The 17,521-nt window shown below is 43.6% G+C and overlaps 1 protein-coding gene across 6 annotated transcripts in view; it reads left to right on the top strand.

The window, feature by feature from the left end:
• Positions 1–17,521, top strand: part of Wdsub1 (WD repeat, sterile alpha motif and U-box domain containing 1) — a 32,408-nt gene that overhangs the window by 2,212 nt on the left and 12,675 nt on the right. For 4 of the 6 annotated variants that reach the window (XM_063284111.1, XM_006234211.5, XM_017591892.2 and 1 more), the window contains exons 2-5: positions 2,440–2,860; positions 3,815–3,999; positions 6,906–6,998; positions 8,534–8,627. In XM_063284111.1, coding sequence (XP_063140181.1) covers positions 2,463–2,860; positions 3,815–3,999; positions 6,906–6,998; positions 8,534–8,627 — 770 coding nt within the window. In that variant the 5' untranslated portion in view covers positions 2,440–2,462. Of the gene's footprint in view, positions 1–2,439; positions 2,861–3,814; positions 4,000–6,905; positions 6,999–8,533; positions 8,628–8,993; positions 17,518–17,521 lie in introns of those variants that run through there. The other 2 variants (XM_039105392.2, XM_063284112.1) reach the window with 2 other exon arrangements.

The following is a 17,521-nucleotide window of genomic DNA, read 5'->3' as shown; positions in this document are numbered from 1 at the left end:
CTCGCCAGGCCTCCTGCTCACCGAGAGCCGGGAGCAGGTTCAGAAAGTCTCTCGCTGCATTTGCACTCTGGGGATTTGGACTGGCTCCAGAAAGCTCGGTTTGAGCTTGTTTTCCGAGAACCTGCTGGAGTGTTCCTGTTTGTTTTGTTTTATTTTGTTTTGTTTTGTTTTGTTGAAAGGCCCATCAAAATGGGCGTGGAGGGAAGGCTGCTGAACTTTGGAAAGACGAAGAAGAGAACATTTATTTGTTTATTTGCAGAGATTTCCGTAAAGTAGATGAAGACGGGAGAGTATGCATTTTACAAGTCGAGGTCACGTCTGTTTCTTAGAGATGGTTTCAGCCACTATTACTGGTTTGTTGGTTTTCTGAGACTAGTTAAGTAGGATTTATCTTCTTGTTTAGCTGAGGGTGATCTTGAACTCCTGATCCTCTTTCTACCTCTGCCCCCCTAGTGTTGGTGTTACAGGCTCATGCCAGATGCCCGGCACTATTTTTTAATTATTAAGTTTTTCCACTGATAGATTTTTTTTTGTTTTGGAAGTTTTTTACTTTCTAAATCATTTCATGCTAGATTTTATATGTAATATTTAAAGGCAAACTCAACTATATTTGGAAATATATTCAACGGAACTTTATTTGCGCACATTAGGTACCCAGCGCCGCCTTACGTGCTGTGGTTGTGGAGATAAGCAATGTGGACTAGGTGCCTACTTCTTTGTGGTCACTGGCAGTGGGAATGCACACTAGTGCTGCCCTTGTAGGAATCAGTATGAAGGATTCTCAAAAGACTAACACATGACTAGCTGTACCATTTCTTATACAGCAAAGGTCTAAGCCCTACTGCAGAGATACACACACATCTGTGGGTGATACTGCTGCATACCATGAGGAGTGGAACTGTTCTAAATGGCTGTCGTCAGATGGATTTTAAAGATTGTTACATATACACAATAGAATCTTACTTTGCCATAAAGAAACATGAAATCATGGTCTTTGTAGAAAAATGGAACGAGAAATGTCCCTGTTAAGTGAAATAAGCCAGGCTCACACAAATGCTGGGCTTCTGTTGTATAGATCCTTTTTTTTTTTTTTCTTTTTTTTCGGAGCTGGGGACCCAACCCAAGGTGTTGCGCTTGCTAGGCAAGCGCTCTACCACTGAGCTAAATCCCCAACCCCTGTTGTATAGATCCTGAACTGCTGTTTATTGTTAAATTTGTTCATTGACAGTTTTAAACACGTACATAATGTGTTCCCGCTACCCTCGTCCTTTACCCTTTCTTGGCTCCCCACCCCCACCCTCTGGTAACATCCTTCCCCCTTTCCCTACAAAGCGCTTTCCCACCTCTCATGTCTTTTTGTGTCATGACCTCCTGAGAGTTTTACCTTGTTGCCGTAGACTGAGAAGGATTCATTTGAGCCATGGATACCCAAACACAATGAATGTCCTCCTCTCCCAGAATCTCCCATTGGCCAGTAGTTCAGAAGTAAGAAGTACTCATGAACCATCCATCCCCTGGCTGCTCTTCCAGAGGCCCTGGGTTTGATTCCCAGCACCCACATGACAGTTCACAGATGCCTGTAACTCCACTTCCAGGGCCTTCTTTGGGTCTCTACAGATCCTGCATGCATGAAGTATAAATATGCATACAGGCAAAACACTCATACGACACACACACACATGTATATTATATTTATATTGCACATTACGTGAAGGCAGAGGGGTGTTATTTTCAGAGGGAAGAGGTCCAGAGATCAGTGGAGAAATTTAAAAAGGCAAGCTGGATGAAAATGTCTTGGTGAAACCTGTAATTATTACAAACCAGGTCTAAAAATTACCTCAGAATAAACACCAGGAACCCCGAAGACTTGTAAAATGAAATCAATAAATATTGCCGAAATTCACAAAAAGGGACCAGGCTATATGTTTTTATGAGCTATCGAGAGGAAGCTGGATTTTAGGTTTTTAAATTCCGTTTCTGGATTGCGTATGGTCTGGCCAATTCTGTTCTGTTAGCATTTTGGATTCCTCACCTCAAATCTTGTGTGTCTTTGTGCAGACCATGACAAGGCAGCTTTCAATACACCTGCCCTTTGAAGGAGACTTTGGGGCTTTTCCCCCATCAATAAGTCATATCACAAAGCAAATAGCCTTGGCTGTTTTGTGGAGGGAGCAGCTGACACAGCTAAAAGTCGTAACGTTTTTGAGTTGACTTTACCTCAGGTCTGAGGTAAAGCTGGTTGTTAGGCTCCAAAGGTGAAGCAAGTTCTCTTGGGTTTGTTTTTATTTCATCATTGCCTCTTAATTATCCCAGGTAATAAATCGTCCTTAAAAAACGAGAATGTAAGTACTTTTTGTGGGGTAGATTCTTTTACACAGCCTTGAATTTCCCCGATTCCTAGAACGGCACGTTAACTGTGACTGGTTTAAAAACTCGCAGGCTGTTTACCTTGCGTGAGGAACATGGTGAAGCTGATTCACACACTGGCGGATCACGGTGATGACGTCAGCTGCTGCGCCTTCTCATCCACGCTCCTGGCCACCTGCTCCTTGGACAAGACCATCCGCCTGTACTCCCTAAGTGACTTTGCTGAACTGCCGCACTCCCCGTTGAAGTTTCACACGTATGCCGTCCACTGCTGCAGCTTCTCGCCGTCAGGACACGTTTTGGCGTCGTGCTCGACAGACGGTACTACGGTACTGTGGAGCGCGCACAGCGGACACACCCTGACGGTGTTGGAGCAGCCGGGTGGAAGCCCCGTGCGCGTTTGCTGCTTTTCGCCGGACTCCACCTACCTGGCATCAGGGGCTGCCGATGGGTCTGTTGTTTTGTGGAACGCACATTCATACAAATTATATAGGTACGGCGGCTTAAACCCTGCCTGGCTCGAACGCCATTAAAATTAAACTTTATTTTTTTCACTGTGGTAAAATAGACATAGTTGACCTATTTAGGTGAAATTATTAAGTACTTCTGGAATCCGAAACCTTTAGGTTAACGGTTGAAATCATCTCATGGTCTCCCTGCTTGGTGTCTGCAGAGCGGGTGTGCCAGCTGGCCAAGGACGGTTGCCCTTTGTAGTCTCAGAGCTAAAGAAAGCGATGCTTTCAAGCCATGTCCAGGGGTTAACCTAGCTTAACCAGCCAGCTTAGAAAGAGTGTGATATGTCCTCCCTTTTAGAAACGGATGCCTAGCTAAGGAGGGTTTTCCACGAGTGAGGTGTGATTTCCACCCTGGAGCAGTTGCCTTCCTTAACAGCACTCTTAATTGCTGAGTCCTTAGCCGTTTGTTTTCTTACCTGAGGAACAGCGTTGCCAGGACAGCCCTTTCGAACCGTCTTCCCAGGAGAGCTGCTGTCGTGCACATGTTTTTTCCATAATGAATTTGTTTGAGGATGAGGCACAGGGTCTTGCTATTGTCTGATTTGAATGCAGAAATCGAATGCGTTCTTTATTCTAATAGCATGTCTTTTTGGTAAGAAATCATTCTGTATATTTTAAATGAGGCCTTTGTTAGGCTTGGTCGTTTTTTGCCTTTTTAAGCTTTGGGGTTTTAATGTGCTCATATTGACTCGCTATGAAAGTTTAAAGATACAAGAGTGTAGGGAGGTCTCCTGGGATCTAGGCTCATAGGTATCAGCTGACGTGTTTAAGACCTCGCTGTACTCTAAAGGGTGTGTCAGCGTGTAGCATCTGATGCTTTATTTGTAGGCACCGGTCACTCCTGGTTCTGTCACGGCCGGTTGTCATTTCTAAAGGGACTGTAATAGAAGGTCCAAGCCTCTGAACCCCGGTCCTGCTCTGTTCTGTTTCAGGTGTGGTAGTGTCAAGGACAGCTCATTGGTGGCCTGTGCGTTTTCTCCTGACGGAGGCCTCCTTGTCACTGGCTCCTCGGGAGGGGACTTGACAGTGTGGGATGACAGAATGAGGTGTCTGCACAGCGAGAAGGCACACGACCTCGGGATCACCTGCTGCAGCTTTTCCTCACAGCCTCTCTCTGGTTGGTCTGCTCACTCTTCTAAGCACCGGACCCCTGTCTGTAATTCCTGTGACTTGGTCCTTTGAGTTCCCACTTCATCATTAGTCCTGAGGGCCTCTCCGTTCTATTTCAGAATCATCCTTCCCTCTCTTATCCTTTCAGATCAAAATGAACGGTGAAGAACTCTTACATGAAAAAAATGTACCTTTTAAAAAGTCCGTACGGGATGGTTCAGCTCCTCACAATAGGTTTGGTTGCATAGTCTTAACTGTTGCTTTTACTGTCTTTTTTAAAAATCGAAATTGTGGTAGGAATAGGAAATTTGCAGATTCAGAAAGGGGTGGGGAACTAAAGTTGCTAATCAGCTTGCTATGCGGCCCAGAAGGAGGCATGCATTTGGGTCTCCAGCACCACCCAGCAATCCAGCAGTGGCCTGTGTGCCCCCACTATCTCAGCACTGGGGAGGCAGACTGGGGTGCCCTGGGGCCTGCACAGGAGCTAGCCAGGTCGGCAGGGCTCAGATTGGGACTGGCAGAGCTTTTCTCACAGTCTGTGGGAAGCAGTTGAGGAAGCCACCTAATACTGACCTCTGGCTCCCATGTGCATATGCACACACGATCATGTACATACAACAAATTGGAAATAGAAGTGACATTTTGACTTTACTAATGTAATCTTCCAAAAACTAAGGTGTTTGGTAACACAACTGATTTTTTTTTCTTCAACACGAGACAAGAATTCCTGATTAAAGTAAACTCTAGGTTTTAAATTGAGACATTGGATAGGGCAGTTACCCTTGTTCTCTTTCATTGCCCATGTTAGAGGAGAGTTTCTGCCTCCACCCTCTCTAGTTTTACCATCAGATGAGAGGTGTCTGTGGCAACAAAGGAGTGAATTACTTACCACAGTGGATGTGGTTGAATGACAATAGGTACAAATTAAGAAAACACTTTCCCTTGTAGGAAGCCTTTGAAATCTGGTCTGTGTATCATAGGGTTCAGTACCCACATGTGGCTCTCAGTGATGCTAGAGGCAGCCTTGGCACAGCAAGAAGACAGAGTGGCTTCCACATTCCCCTTACTCCAGAGCCCTCAGTGATTTAAGTACAGGGAAGGTTCAATTTCAAATCCCAGGGCACACATATAAGTACCTGTCCAGCATGTCGCACCTAACCCTAATTGAAGTGTAAAAGCCTAGTCCTGGCTTTATACGTTCTCTTACCACACAGATTCCTCTGCTCCTTGCATTGGTTTGCTTTTCAAACAATGTCCCTTATAACCTACCCGGTTGTAATTCTGGTTAAATGTTAGCTGTCTCTGGCAGCAGCTGGCCCTTCAGCACAGATGTCGCCCATACCCCATAACCTCTTACGGCTACCCCTATATGTTGGGCCCTTTCACCCAGTGGACACTAGAGCTTGGCCGTCAAAATTGCTTGATAGATAGAATCTTTTCTGTTTTAACCTTTTAACATTTTATTTATGCTTAATAGATTTTACTTTTATGAACCTATTCTTCGGTCAAAGTCTCTACCCAATTTAGTTAAGCGTTTTAGTCTTTCAATGATTGTTTTGTGTCATTTATTACCAGGATGGCTTATAAGAGACAGGAACCACTTGGCCGGTTTTTGTGGTACCTTCTCCCTATCTTTGAAGGCAAGCACTTGTTGAAAAAGAACATTGCAAAGAAACTCAGTAACCAGACAGGGAAGTTTTCACTGTTGCAAAAGGGTCTACAGTGAGCCAGGAGAGCAAGGAGGGTGTGTGTGCATGTGAGCCACCTGTGTAAGATGTCCTCTGTGCTGTGGCAGCAGCTGTGGAAGAGCCTGGACCGACGCTATCAGCATCCTGTCACCTCCACTCACTCAGGGACTTTAGTGTAGTAAATACAGTGAAGTTCTAAATTCCCCAAGAAACATCATCTGGCCACTTCCGAGATGCCAACTTGATTCGGTTAATTTTGCTAAACTGTAATATTTTCTAGCAGATCAGCTAGATTGATATGATTTCACATTTATGTAGTTCACGCTTTTCTCTTGGTCAAATCAAATGGAAAATCAGTTATAATTATTCCATGTACATTACAGAGGCTTTTTAAGAATGGCTTCTTCCGGGATTGGGGACTTAGCTCAGTGGTAGAGTGCTTGCCTAGCAAGCGCAAGGCCCTGGGTTCGGTCCTCAGCTCCGGAAAAAAAAAAAAGAATGGCTTCTTCCAAAGGCCATGGGTGTGACTAACCATTTAACAGTCTTTTTCTATTTTTCTTTCTTTTTTAATTAGATATTTTGTTATTTACATTACAAATGTTATCCCCTTTCCCTAACATTCTTAAACTGAATTTTCTAATTTTTTTTCCCACTAATGACAGCCTCATAATTTCTAAAATTCATTTGGAAGATGTTCCGCTTTCATGACTAAATACTGGCTTATTTAGTATATTAGTATTTGATAATGTTATATATAATAAATTGTAATATATAATAATTGATATGTTAACAGAACTTTGAGCCCAAAAGGACTTTTTTTAATTAATTTATTCATTTTATTTATATGCGAACACTGTTGCTGTCTTCAGACATACCAGGAGAGGGCATCAGATCTCATTACAGATGTTTGTGAGCCACCATGTGGTTGCTGGGATTTGAACTCAGGACCTCTGGAAGAGCAGTCAGTGCTCTTAACCACTGAGCCATCTTTCCAGCCCCCCAAAAGGACTTTTTAAAAACATCAATTTTAGACTGGAGTTATAATCCTATATAATATGTAAGAAGTTCTGTAATCATTTTATTAGTGCCAGATAACAAGCATGCCTGGTTTACATGCCATATATGAGTCACATTAACAGATCTCAATGTGATCAAAACCTCTTGGTTTAAATGTTTTACCGATTCTTCATATTTGCTTGTGTTTTTCTGCTTCAACATTTTTTAGGCGGAGAGCACGGCCTTCAGCTTTACCGATTGGCATCGTGTGGTCAAGACTGTGAGATCAAACTCTGGGTTGTTTCTTTTACCCGTGTCTTAGGTATGTTTTAACTGTCAGAAATTACAGTGGTTTTTTTTTTTTTTTTCTTTCTTTCTTTCTTTTTAATTCTTTTTAACTTAAGATACTCTGGATATTTTAAATGATAGTAAAAGCCTGTTTTAAGAATGTTTTATTAAGGGGCTGGGGATTTAGTTCAGTGGTAGAGCGCTTGCCTAGGAAGCGCAAGGCCCTGGGTTCGGTCCCCAGCTCCGAAAAAAAGAACCAAAAAAAAAAAAAAAAAAAGAATGTTTTATTAAGATGGTACGCTCTTAAAATCTGAGTACTTTGGAGCTGGAAGCAGGAAGATAAGCACTTCAATTCCAACTTCAGCCTGTTTCTTAAGCGGGCCGAGAAAGCCTCCTTAGACAGCAGGCGTCACCATTTGCCCCTTACTCCGCTTGACAGTTTCAGAGGACACAAACAGGCCTGGGTCCAGGACCTGCGTATAAACCCTTCTTTGTACGAGTCCCACAGTCCTGGTGACTGTTGAGACGAACACTTGAAAGCTCACCTTGTGGTCTAGAATTTGTCACTGTCTTAACGCTCTTACTGCTCTCCCACGTTAAAACCCGTTCGTCCCGCTTTGAGCTTGAAGCCTTTGCTGCTCCTACAACCTTCCTGGTTGTAATTCTGGTTAAATGTTGGCTGTCTCTGGCAACAGCTGGCCCTTCAGCACAGATGTCACCCATACCCCATAACCTCTTAGGGCTACACCTATATGTTGGCACCAGAATACACTGAGTTCTGTGTGTTTATTTTTCAGTGATTCTAAAAAGCATAGAAAGGATTTTATGATCGCACTTTCTTTTGGTTGCTTGTTTTGAGACAGGGCTTCTCAGTGGGCCAGGCTGCCCTCTAACTCACAGAGATCTGCCTGCCTGTGCCCTCCCCTCAACCCCCAAATGCTGTGACTAAGGGCATGCACCACCACTGCCCAGCTAGTATAGTACTTCTAAGAGTTCCGTAGATGTGGATTAGTAGGATGTGTAAATTACCAGTGATTTATGTACAGAAGACAAAATGTTTGGTAATGTTAGGTTTTACAAAACATAAGCATGTGGTATTTTTAAGGCTTTTAAGGCTGTTGGCCAGCCTATCTTTATCTTATCAGGCAAATAAATTGGGTACCCTTCACATGTCTAAAGATGTTAGTGATTATGAAATTTTTCCAGCCTACTCTTTGCATTATTCAAAATAATCTGTCATTGATGGCACTGATTTAATGGGTTATAAGAAAAAATTATTATTGGAGCGTGTGTGTGTGTGTGTGTGTGTGTGTGTGTGTCTGTGTCTGTGTCTGTGTGTCTGTGTGTGTGTGTGTGTGTGTGTGTGTGTGTGTGTTGGACTCAAAGCTACATACCCAGCTATTACTGATGTTTTTAAACCTTCTCATAAAACTACATCATAATTATCTGATTATCTGAATGAATACATGAGGATTTTTGCTCACATTGTTAAGTGTATTAATGAAGTAGTATTGACTTAAATTGTAGGCATCATAAACTTATTAATTTCTCTCGCCTTGCTAATTACAGGCTTTGAGTTAAAATATAGAAGCACACTAAGTGGGCACTGTGCCCCTGTTCTGGCCTGTGCCTTTTCCCACGATGGACAGATGCTTGCATCAGGGTAAGCTATCTCTAATTAACCCATTCATGCTCCCACAGCAGTCCTCTGTTGTCAGTGGTTTTATAACAGTCATCTGTCGGCACATGCCATAGTATGTCTGTCAAGGTCAGAGCACAACTTGTAGGAATTTCTTCTCTCCTTCCACTGTATGAGTTCCAGACCAGGGCTTGAACTCAGGTCATCAAGCTTGGTGGCAGTCACTTTACCTGCTGAGCCATTCCACCAGTCCAGTGTGTTTTATCCTTTCCTACACTTCGTATTTTGGGTCTTCTAAAATAAATAAAAAGTGCTACTTTAGCATGGTTAGTTTGTATTTCCCCCCAAACAATAAGGGTAGAAATTCATTTTGATTTATTTATTTTTTAGCTTATGGTTTTTCAAGACAGGGTTACTCTGTGTAGCCCTAGCTGTCCTGGAACTCATCTGTAGACCAGGCTGGCCTTGAACTCAGAGCGATCCACCTGCCTCTGCCCCGTGAGTGCTGGGATCAAAAGTGTGCACCGCCACCACCCAGCCGTTTTGATGTATTTCAACAACAGATTTTCTCTCCGTGTGCTTCTTCTAAGATGGCCACAGGTGAATTACACCCGTTTCTAGGGTAAACCAACCTTGCTTGCACCAGATAGGCTAGGCCGTATTTAAGCGGTCTGTTGCTGTAGAGAAAGTTACCTTTCAGTCTTGTCACTCGGGATGTGAGTCGTGGTTTTTCCTTCTGGATGGTCCTAAAACTTGTGGTGTGCGGTGTTCCATATACTCACATTAGTGTACCTACATGTGGGCTTAGTTTTACCTTACTGGGACTTTTTTTTTTTAATCAAATGAGGTGAGGTGAGGTGGGGGGCAGGGCAGCATGCTCTCTGTAAGAGTGGGTTTTCTTCTTTTGCCACATGGGTACCAGGGACTGACCTCAAGTCCTCCGGCTTGGCCCCAGGCACCTTAGCTTACTAAGCCCTCTGGCCAGACCAGAGTGCACTGGTTGGCTGGAAGTTGCTATGCAGACCAGGCTGGTCCTGATCACCTCTTGGTGATCGTTCACCTGTACCTCCTGAGTGAGGAGACTGCATGGTGCGAACCAGCAGCCAGCAGTGCTAAGAATCCTTTCAGCTTCCTAACTCTGTGGAATGATATTCCAGCAGTTTTTAGAAATTCTCATTTCTTCTGCTGTTGCTCTTGTCCCTTTCTCCCTCTAAGAGCCCAGCTGAGTGCGAACTGTACCTTTAAACCGTGTTATGTCTTTTAGCCTCTTTTATATTTTTGTTTTTAATCTCTCAATTTTTTTTTTTTTAGGTATATGAGTGTTTTGTCTGTGTAGTGCATGTGTGCCTGGTGCCCGTGGAAGCCAGAAGAGGGTGTCAGATCCCCTGGGACTGGACTTAAAAATGGTTGCGAGTCACCGTGTGGGGGCTGGGAATCAAACAGGTCCTTTGCTAGCTCAGCCAATGCCCTTAACCCTGAGCCATCTGTCCAGCCCATTTCTATCTTTCTATATTTCATTCTTGACTTCTCCCTTACTAATGCTTTCTTCAACTACTGTGCTTCTTAAAATTTTTAATTAATTAATTATTAATTATGTGTATGTGAATGTTTTGCCTGCATGTGTGTGTTCCAAGTGCACTTGTCCAATGCCCTGGAGCCGGAGTTATGGGTGGCTGTGATCTACCATGTGGGCGCTAAGAATAGAACTCAAGTCCAGTGGAGGAGCAGCCAGTGCTGTTAGCTGCTGAGCCATCTCTCTAGCCCCTACTGTGCTACATTTAATAGCCTCCCGACCTAGAATTTTGCTTAAACTTCAGTTCTGAAGTTTCTAGTCAGCTTTTTATTTTAAAAGGCTCTTTTGACAAGTTTTATGATTTCCTATTCTCAATTGGAACATTGCTTTCAAACCTTTATTTTATGAAGCTTTATTTGAACATATATGACTGGTTCAATTACTTTATAATCTTTTTTCCTTCATAAAATTTTTATTATAGTTTGACAGCCTAGCCACTTTTCAAATGAAAACAAAAAATATGATTGCTTTGTTGTTTAGATTAAAAAGATTCTTAGACACTTGCGTAAGACAGGCTCTATCCCCCTTTGACATTAACTTTCAAGATTTATTTTATTGTGTATACTTACGGCTGACCATATTGGGTGCGTGCAAGTGCAGGGACCAAGATGCCAGCAGTGGTAGCACACCCTGGTGATGGCGAGGGCTCTGGGTGCTGAACTCAGGTCTCCTGCAACAGCTCTGTACTGTCCCTGGCCCCGAGTTGACATGACCTCTGCTGTCTTTTGGCGATGCTAGGAAACAAACTCAGCACCTTGCCTGTGCCAGGAGAGTGCTCTATGCTGAGCTAACCCCATGACTGACTTACTGTTCCTTTGGAGAGTGGGAGGAGCTTTGCTTTACTGCCTAAACATTCTTGAAATTCAGTGTGCGCCATGGCTGGAAAAGCCTTCTGGGGGAATTCACCCGTTTGCCTTTGTTTGTCATATTTATTGTTCTGGAGTGAAATGGCACATGATTCTCTATATTCTAGACTTAATATTGCCTGCTCTGCACCTTTACAGAGTCCGTAACAGTGAAATTAGATTACCGCATTTGTCTCCTTTCCGTGTGGTCAAATTCAAATATTTGCATGTACACACACAGACACAGACGTGTACACATAATAAGCACATAAGTAAATAAATAATGATAAATCTTTTAGGAAACTCGGTGTCTTTAAATAAGAGCAAACAGAGCAGTGGGACAGGAGGGAACAGCAGAGCCAAGCCCCAGAAGGATCGTACGCCTCCTACGTTCTCACAGACAGCCCACAAGTGCTCTGGCCTAAGACTGGAGGGATACATGGATTTATACTGTGACAGCACTTCTGGGAGACAGATATAGGAACAGGGGCCAAGTTTTGGTTGTCATGCCTTGCATGGATCCTACCACCCCATCTTAACTTGTGGGTTGCAAGCCCTTTGGGAGTTAAACGACCCTTTCTCAGGGGTGACATATTGGATATTCTGCATATCAGATACATCACAACTCAGACCAGTAGCAAATTACAGCTATCAGCTATGAAGTAGCAGTGAAGATCGTTTCATGGTTGGGGTCACCACACCATGAGGAACTGTCTTAAAGCCTCTCAGCATTAGGAAGGTTAAGAACCACGGGCTAGAACCTTGAGCTTCCGAAGCCCTAGAAAAGCGGTGAGTGTGGCTGAAGTGGAGGGCTGGCTCTCTTACCAGCCAAGGGGGATGGAAGTCAGTAAGATTCACTTTGATTTAATAGCATAAAAATGATACAGTATTTCTGGCTTATGAGTTTATGAACTGAAAAATATAATAGCTGAAAGAATTCAACAATGAAGTACCCTTTTGAAAATATAGTACAAATGTAATTCTGGATAAATAACAGTGTTTACTTGTGTTGTGAGCTACACAGATGTACAGTTCAAGCTATATACAGTGTATCAGATAAACACATATCCTAGTAGAATAGAAATAGTGCCGTATGTTATAAAAATTTTGTAGGTAAAAGTTCTTACTTTGGTTTGCTTTTGTCACTATGACCAAATTTTTTCCTTTTAAATTATATATAATTTTAATATGTATTCTATATTGTGTGGGTTAGTTCACAATGCCACTCGGTTTTCTTTCTTTTGGTGATGCTGGGACCTGAACTTGGGCTCATGCACATTAAGCCCACTCACCACCACTGAGCTCTCTGTGTTCCTAGCTCTGCCACTGGATCTTCTAAATCTAAAGACTTCTAAATCTTCTAAAGACTCCCAGGCTGTGACAGTCTTACACACATGCAAGGCTTGTCACAGTAACTCAGACCAAAGCCAAGATACCCATGCTCCTAACTTCTGCTTAAAACATCTGGCCCATGGCTGTTGGATCTTTTCCCCAGGTCTTCCTGTTCTTGCCAATCAACCAACCAGCCAACCAGTCATATTTGCCACTATTTCAGATGTTCATTTCAAAAGATGAATAGTGTTCGTCAAAAAACCATAAAGCTGTGCGCCATGGCACTGTGGTAATAACTCCATTACCGAGGAAGCTGCAACAGGGGGATTGTGAGTTTAAAGCCTAGGGTGAGCCTTGCAGACAGAAAAAGCCAATTCTTTGTTGACCCGGGATTCATAAAAGAGAGCTCGAGTCGAGTTTCTTCTCCTGTCTGAGGGACAGCCTAGTGGACAGAGAGGTTACGAGAGGTTGAACACACACGTGTGGCTGTCTCAGGCTCTGAGCAAGGAACATGCTCTGCAGGACATGGGGACTTGTGAGTGCCAGCCCTCATAGTTGACGTTCATGATGGTCGCACTGGGGCCTGGTGGCTCCCTTCCTTCCAAACCACAGGCTCAGCGCTGCGGCTGCTGGATGTCGTTTCCAGTTCCTCTCATAGCTCAGCAGTTCTCTCTCACTGGTGTATTGTGTCACTCTTCGGTGGCTGGCATTTTATAACAAAGTTACAATGTTGAGTGCTCTAGGTGTATGCCGTTGCTCTAGGGCAGTGGTTCTCAGCCTTCCCGATGCTGCAACCCTTTACTACACTTCCTCATGGTGTGGTAGCAAAAATTGTTTTTGTTGCTACTTCCTAACTGTAACTTTGCTACCATTACAAATTGTAATGTAAATATCTGATATATGACCCCCCCCCCCAAAAGGGGTCATGACACGAGTCGAGAACCACTGTTCTTTGTCCCACTCGACTCTTTTTTCTGGATGTTTTTAGTTCATTTGGATATGCAGAAAAGTGAGCGATTTGAAATTATAAGTCGGCGAAATATAAGTATTTAAGTTCTTAAAGTGGCTACTGGGAGAGAGGGGCAGATGAGTGGTTAATAGGAGAGCAAGGTTTCATATATACTCAGTCACTGGGAGACAGACTGCAGGCCTGAGAAGGGAGAGCCAATGCCCAAAGCAAGAGGAAGCATGCGCACTTCTGTGTGTGCACGCAAAAAGGCTCAAAGGCAAATGAGTGCCAAGAGTGGGACCTAGATTGGCAGCTCTAAGCAGAGATGGGGATAATGTGGAAAGTGGTAGAATTTAAATATGCAGATAGGCGGATATAAAGGTGGAAACTTTATTTTCTAGAAGCTCTTCTGGATTAACATGTATTATGTAAGTCTGCTTGACCTCACTGCATTAGAATACTGGAGGCCGGGTAACTTACAGAGAAAAGGAGTGTGGGGTTAGATGGCTTAGTGACTCAGAGCTCCTGCTGATCTTCCAGAGGACCTGAGTTCATTCTGCACCTTGTCAGCAGCCTTAACTCCAGCCTCAGGAGATCTGACACCCACTCTTGGTCTCTACAGGCACCCGTATGTGTGTGGTATACACACAACATATGTATATATAAATATACATAAATAAATTTTGCCTGGAACTCATTGTCTATCCTTGAATTCACAGAGACCCACCTGCCTCTGCCTCCCAAGTGCTGAGATTAAAGGTGTGTACCACCACACACAGCCAAGAGATGGTGCTGAGATAGTCAGCCAAAGCAGGACTCTCGGGGGTCAGGTGCAAGCTTTATTACAGCCTGCTTGCAGAACTGACTTGGAGTTCCAAAAGAACCACCCTAGTCTCTTGAGAGGAGGGCAACCAGGAACCTAATGGTCCTCCACCAAGGCCTTCCTCTTCAGAAGCCTACTTCCTCTTCCGTCTTCATGCTGAGAATCAGACTAACACATTTGTGATAACCACAAACAGAATCAGTGCAGTTAGCCTGGGGAAAAAAGGCTCAAGGAATGAGAGACTTCATGGTCTCAGGCCAAAGTAATCCCAGTTGAGCCGTAGAAGCTGCCTTCCTTTTCCCTTTTGTGTTCTAAAGAACATAACCCAGGCTTCATTTATGGTAGGTAAGCGCTCTTCCCCTGGCCTGTGACCCCAGCTCTCCTCCAGCTTCAGAAGCAGTTCCAACATGTAAGACCCGTCACAGTATTGAAGGCATAGCAAAGAGTCAAGTCACAATGTGAGTCAGCGATTCTCTTGAGGACCTCCTAGGAGCTTGTGGGCATTCTCTCTATCCCTCCTTCAGTACAGCTTGAGAATTTCCACTCTGAAAGGCAAAATTCTCAGTCTTCAGCCTTCTGAGTGCCAGCAAGATTCCCAGGGCTGTGCAGCTTGGAGCACTTCTGCTTTCGGGCTCTCAGTTTAGGGATGTGAAGTCCCTCGATACAAAATAGCAGGAAGTGTATACAATTCCAAACAGAAACACTTCTGCCCGAAACATTTCAGACAAAGGATACGCAGCAGCACGTATTAGGAATTAAAAACAGACAACTCTGTAGTGTTTCTAATTTGCTTAAACACAAATGGTGACCATGGTGATCCTGTGTGTCTCTGGGTTTTCCGTCTGTAGATTCAGTCAAACACAGATGGACGTTACCGGGGGAAAAATCCAACCTGTGCTGATATGTACAGACATTATACTTGCTATTCCCTCAACAATACAGTATAGCTATTATAACATTTGCACTTCGTTAGGATAAGAGCAATACAGGGAAGAGTTACAGTATATGCAGGGCATGGGTAGGGTGTGTGCAAATACATTACCATTTTATATAAGGGACTTGAACACATGTGGATTTTGTTATCTGTAGGACCCAGAAGTGGCTTGGAATCCCTCTCCTCCGCCCAGGTGATTGTCATAAACACATCACATACTTGCACGGTTTCCAAGGAGATTTTAAAGCAAACGGTAGTGAGAGTGGCATTGTTTAAATCTGTGGTGACCTTCCCAGTGCCTGGCTTGGCAGACACTTGGGTGTCCATGCCTGTCTCACACAGTTGATTTGCCTTCAGGCCCATGATGCCAGCACCTGCCATCTAGAAAAGTCTGGAGAAGCTTGCTTCCCCTTCGTGCTCTCTGGTCCCTCCGGAAGCAGCTTTCCCCTGACCCTCTGCAGAACTTGTGTTCTGTTCACCCTGTGCTCTGGAGCCAGCAAGTGCAAGGAGCATTGTATGTAAACAGCAAAATCTGTCCTTGCAGTTCACCTAGAGGCTCCTGCTCTCCATGATCTTAGGGGTTAGGTCACCACAGAAGCCAGCATTAAAAGGCCTCGCAAATCTGTAAAGAGGTTTGAGTTACAAAAATAAAAAAGGATACTTTGTTTTCTCCTTGTGTTGAAAAGTGAGAAAAACAACAGGAACAACAACAAAGCAGATTCCATGCCTTTGGCTTTTGGGCAGCATGAGTCCCACACTTATTAATTAATATTAATTAGATCATAAATTATAGTTATTAAGATCATAAATCATAATCAGATCAGAAAATAGGAAGTGCAGTGGGAGCTGAGCCACATGGCCCATTGCCTTTCCCCAAACTCCAGTTGGTCTTATTTCTGGCTGCAAGAAGGAAAGAACCGGGAGGCCAAACACCTTATTCCCCAAAACACGAGTTCCTTCCCCCCACCGAGGCACCTGTTTCTCTTATTCTGCAAGTGAATGCTGGGGTCCTATGTTCTGTGAATCAGCTAACAGTTCCCTTATACCGGCAGTGGCTTAACAGGACAGTCCCTAAAACTCAGTCCCTGTCCCACTCGCTGCCCCGGTCCAGTACTCACAGAAGTCACTGACAGTAGTCCCGCTTCCTAAGGGACACCGCATCTGAGGCAGCATCACCAAGTGGGATTCCCTTTTAGTCGCTGACACCCAAGCCAGTGTATACATTTGAGACACCGAGTCATGCGGACGAGCGTGGAGGGTTGTTTTTGACGTAAACTTACCATGAATGGGCTCTGGTGAGAATGGCTACCATTCCTTTAGACACTCAAGTGGATTTGAGCGTGTGTGCATGTGTGTGTGTATGCGCAAGCAAGTGTGCATATTTTGACCCTAAGAATTGGTCTTTCGTGACGTCTTTAACATCTAATATGATGCAGCTGTTCTTTTTCTTGGATTATCGATTACCAACACTGATGTTGCTCTACCATGTTACAGTCTGTCTTTTATTTATTTTTTAATTTTTAATTTTTATTTACTTTTTGGCTTTTCGAGCCACGGTTTCTCTGTGGAGCCTTGGCTGGCTTACTGTGAACTTACACTGCAGACCAGGCTGGCCCTGAACTCTCAAGAGATTCACCTGCCTCAGCCTCTTGAATGCTGGGATTAAAGGTGTGCGCCAACCCAGCCTGACATGTTTTGATGTCACCCCTTAGTGTTTATTTAAAAGATAATAAAATATGGACTTTTCCATAGGAATTTTAGATATCCCAGAAATGATAACTTATAATTTACAGAATTTAGGACTAAGTGAGAATGTCTGTAAATTATGTCTGGCATAACAATATTTGGTAACTTTCCTACTGTTTTAGAGTTCTTGTATGTGGAATGTATTATATGCTTCCTGTCTTAGAGTTGAAGTTTTCAAGTATAATTCTTACTTTGAATTTATGAGGAAGGTTCTGGGTCTAGTATGCATTGCTAGTGTTCGGTCACGTACTGAACAAGGAGTTAAGGTAACAGGTGTGTCGCCATTACTGTAGCCCGCTCCATTTTCATAATGATGGATACAGACAGTTACAGAGTCCATGTCAGCACTCACCTTGCTGACCTTGCCCTGTGCGTGGTGGTGGCAGAAAGACTCTAAGGGTGGAAGATTTAGAAATGACATTTTTTTTTTATAGAATAGTGTTTATTTAGGGCATGGGGAAGGAAGTTGAGGGAGTAGAGACAGGGAAAGGCAGAGAGGTGGGGCGAAATGACATATCTTAATCGTGTAAACCAAGTGCATTGGTATAGTGTCATGGTTTTTTCTGTATTGCAGTTCTTTTTCCTACAAGAAGAGTCCCTCCCCGATATGGCCTGTCCATTCCAAATGCCTAGTGTCAGCCTTCCCCATTTTCCAGGAAGCAGCACTTGGTTTTTACAGAGCTTGTCACTGTTGCTCTCTCTCTCTCTCTTGTTTT

The sequence above is a fragment of the Rattus norvegicus genome, chromosome 3 (assembly GCF_036323735.1).
Source record: "Rattus norvegicus strain BN/NHsdMcwi chromosome 3, GRCr8, whole genome shotgun sequence".
NCBI lineage: Eukaryota > Metazoa > Chordata > Mammalia > Rodentia > Muridae > Rattus > Rattus norvegicus.
Note: the sequence above shows the minus strand (reverse complement) of the source record. Positions and strands in the feature narration are given on the sequence as shown.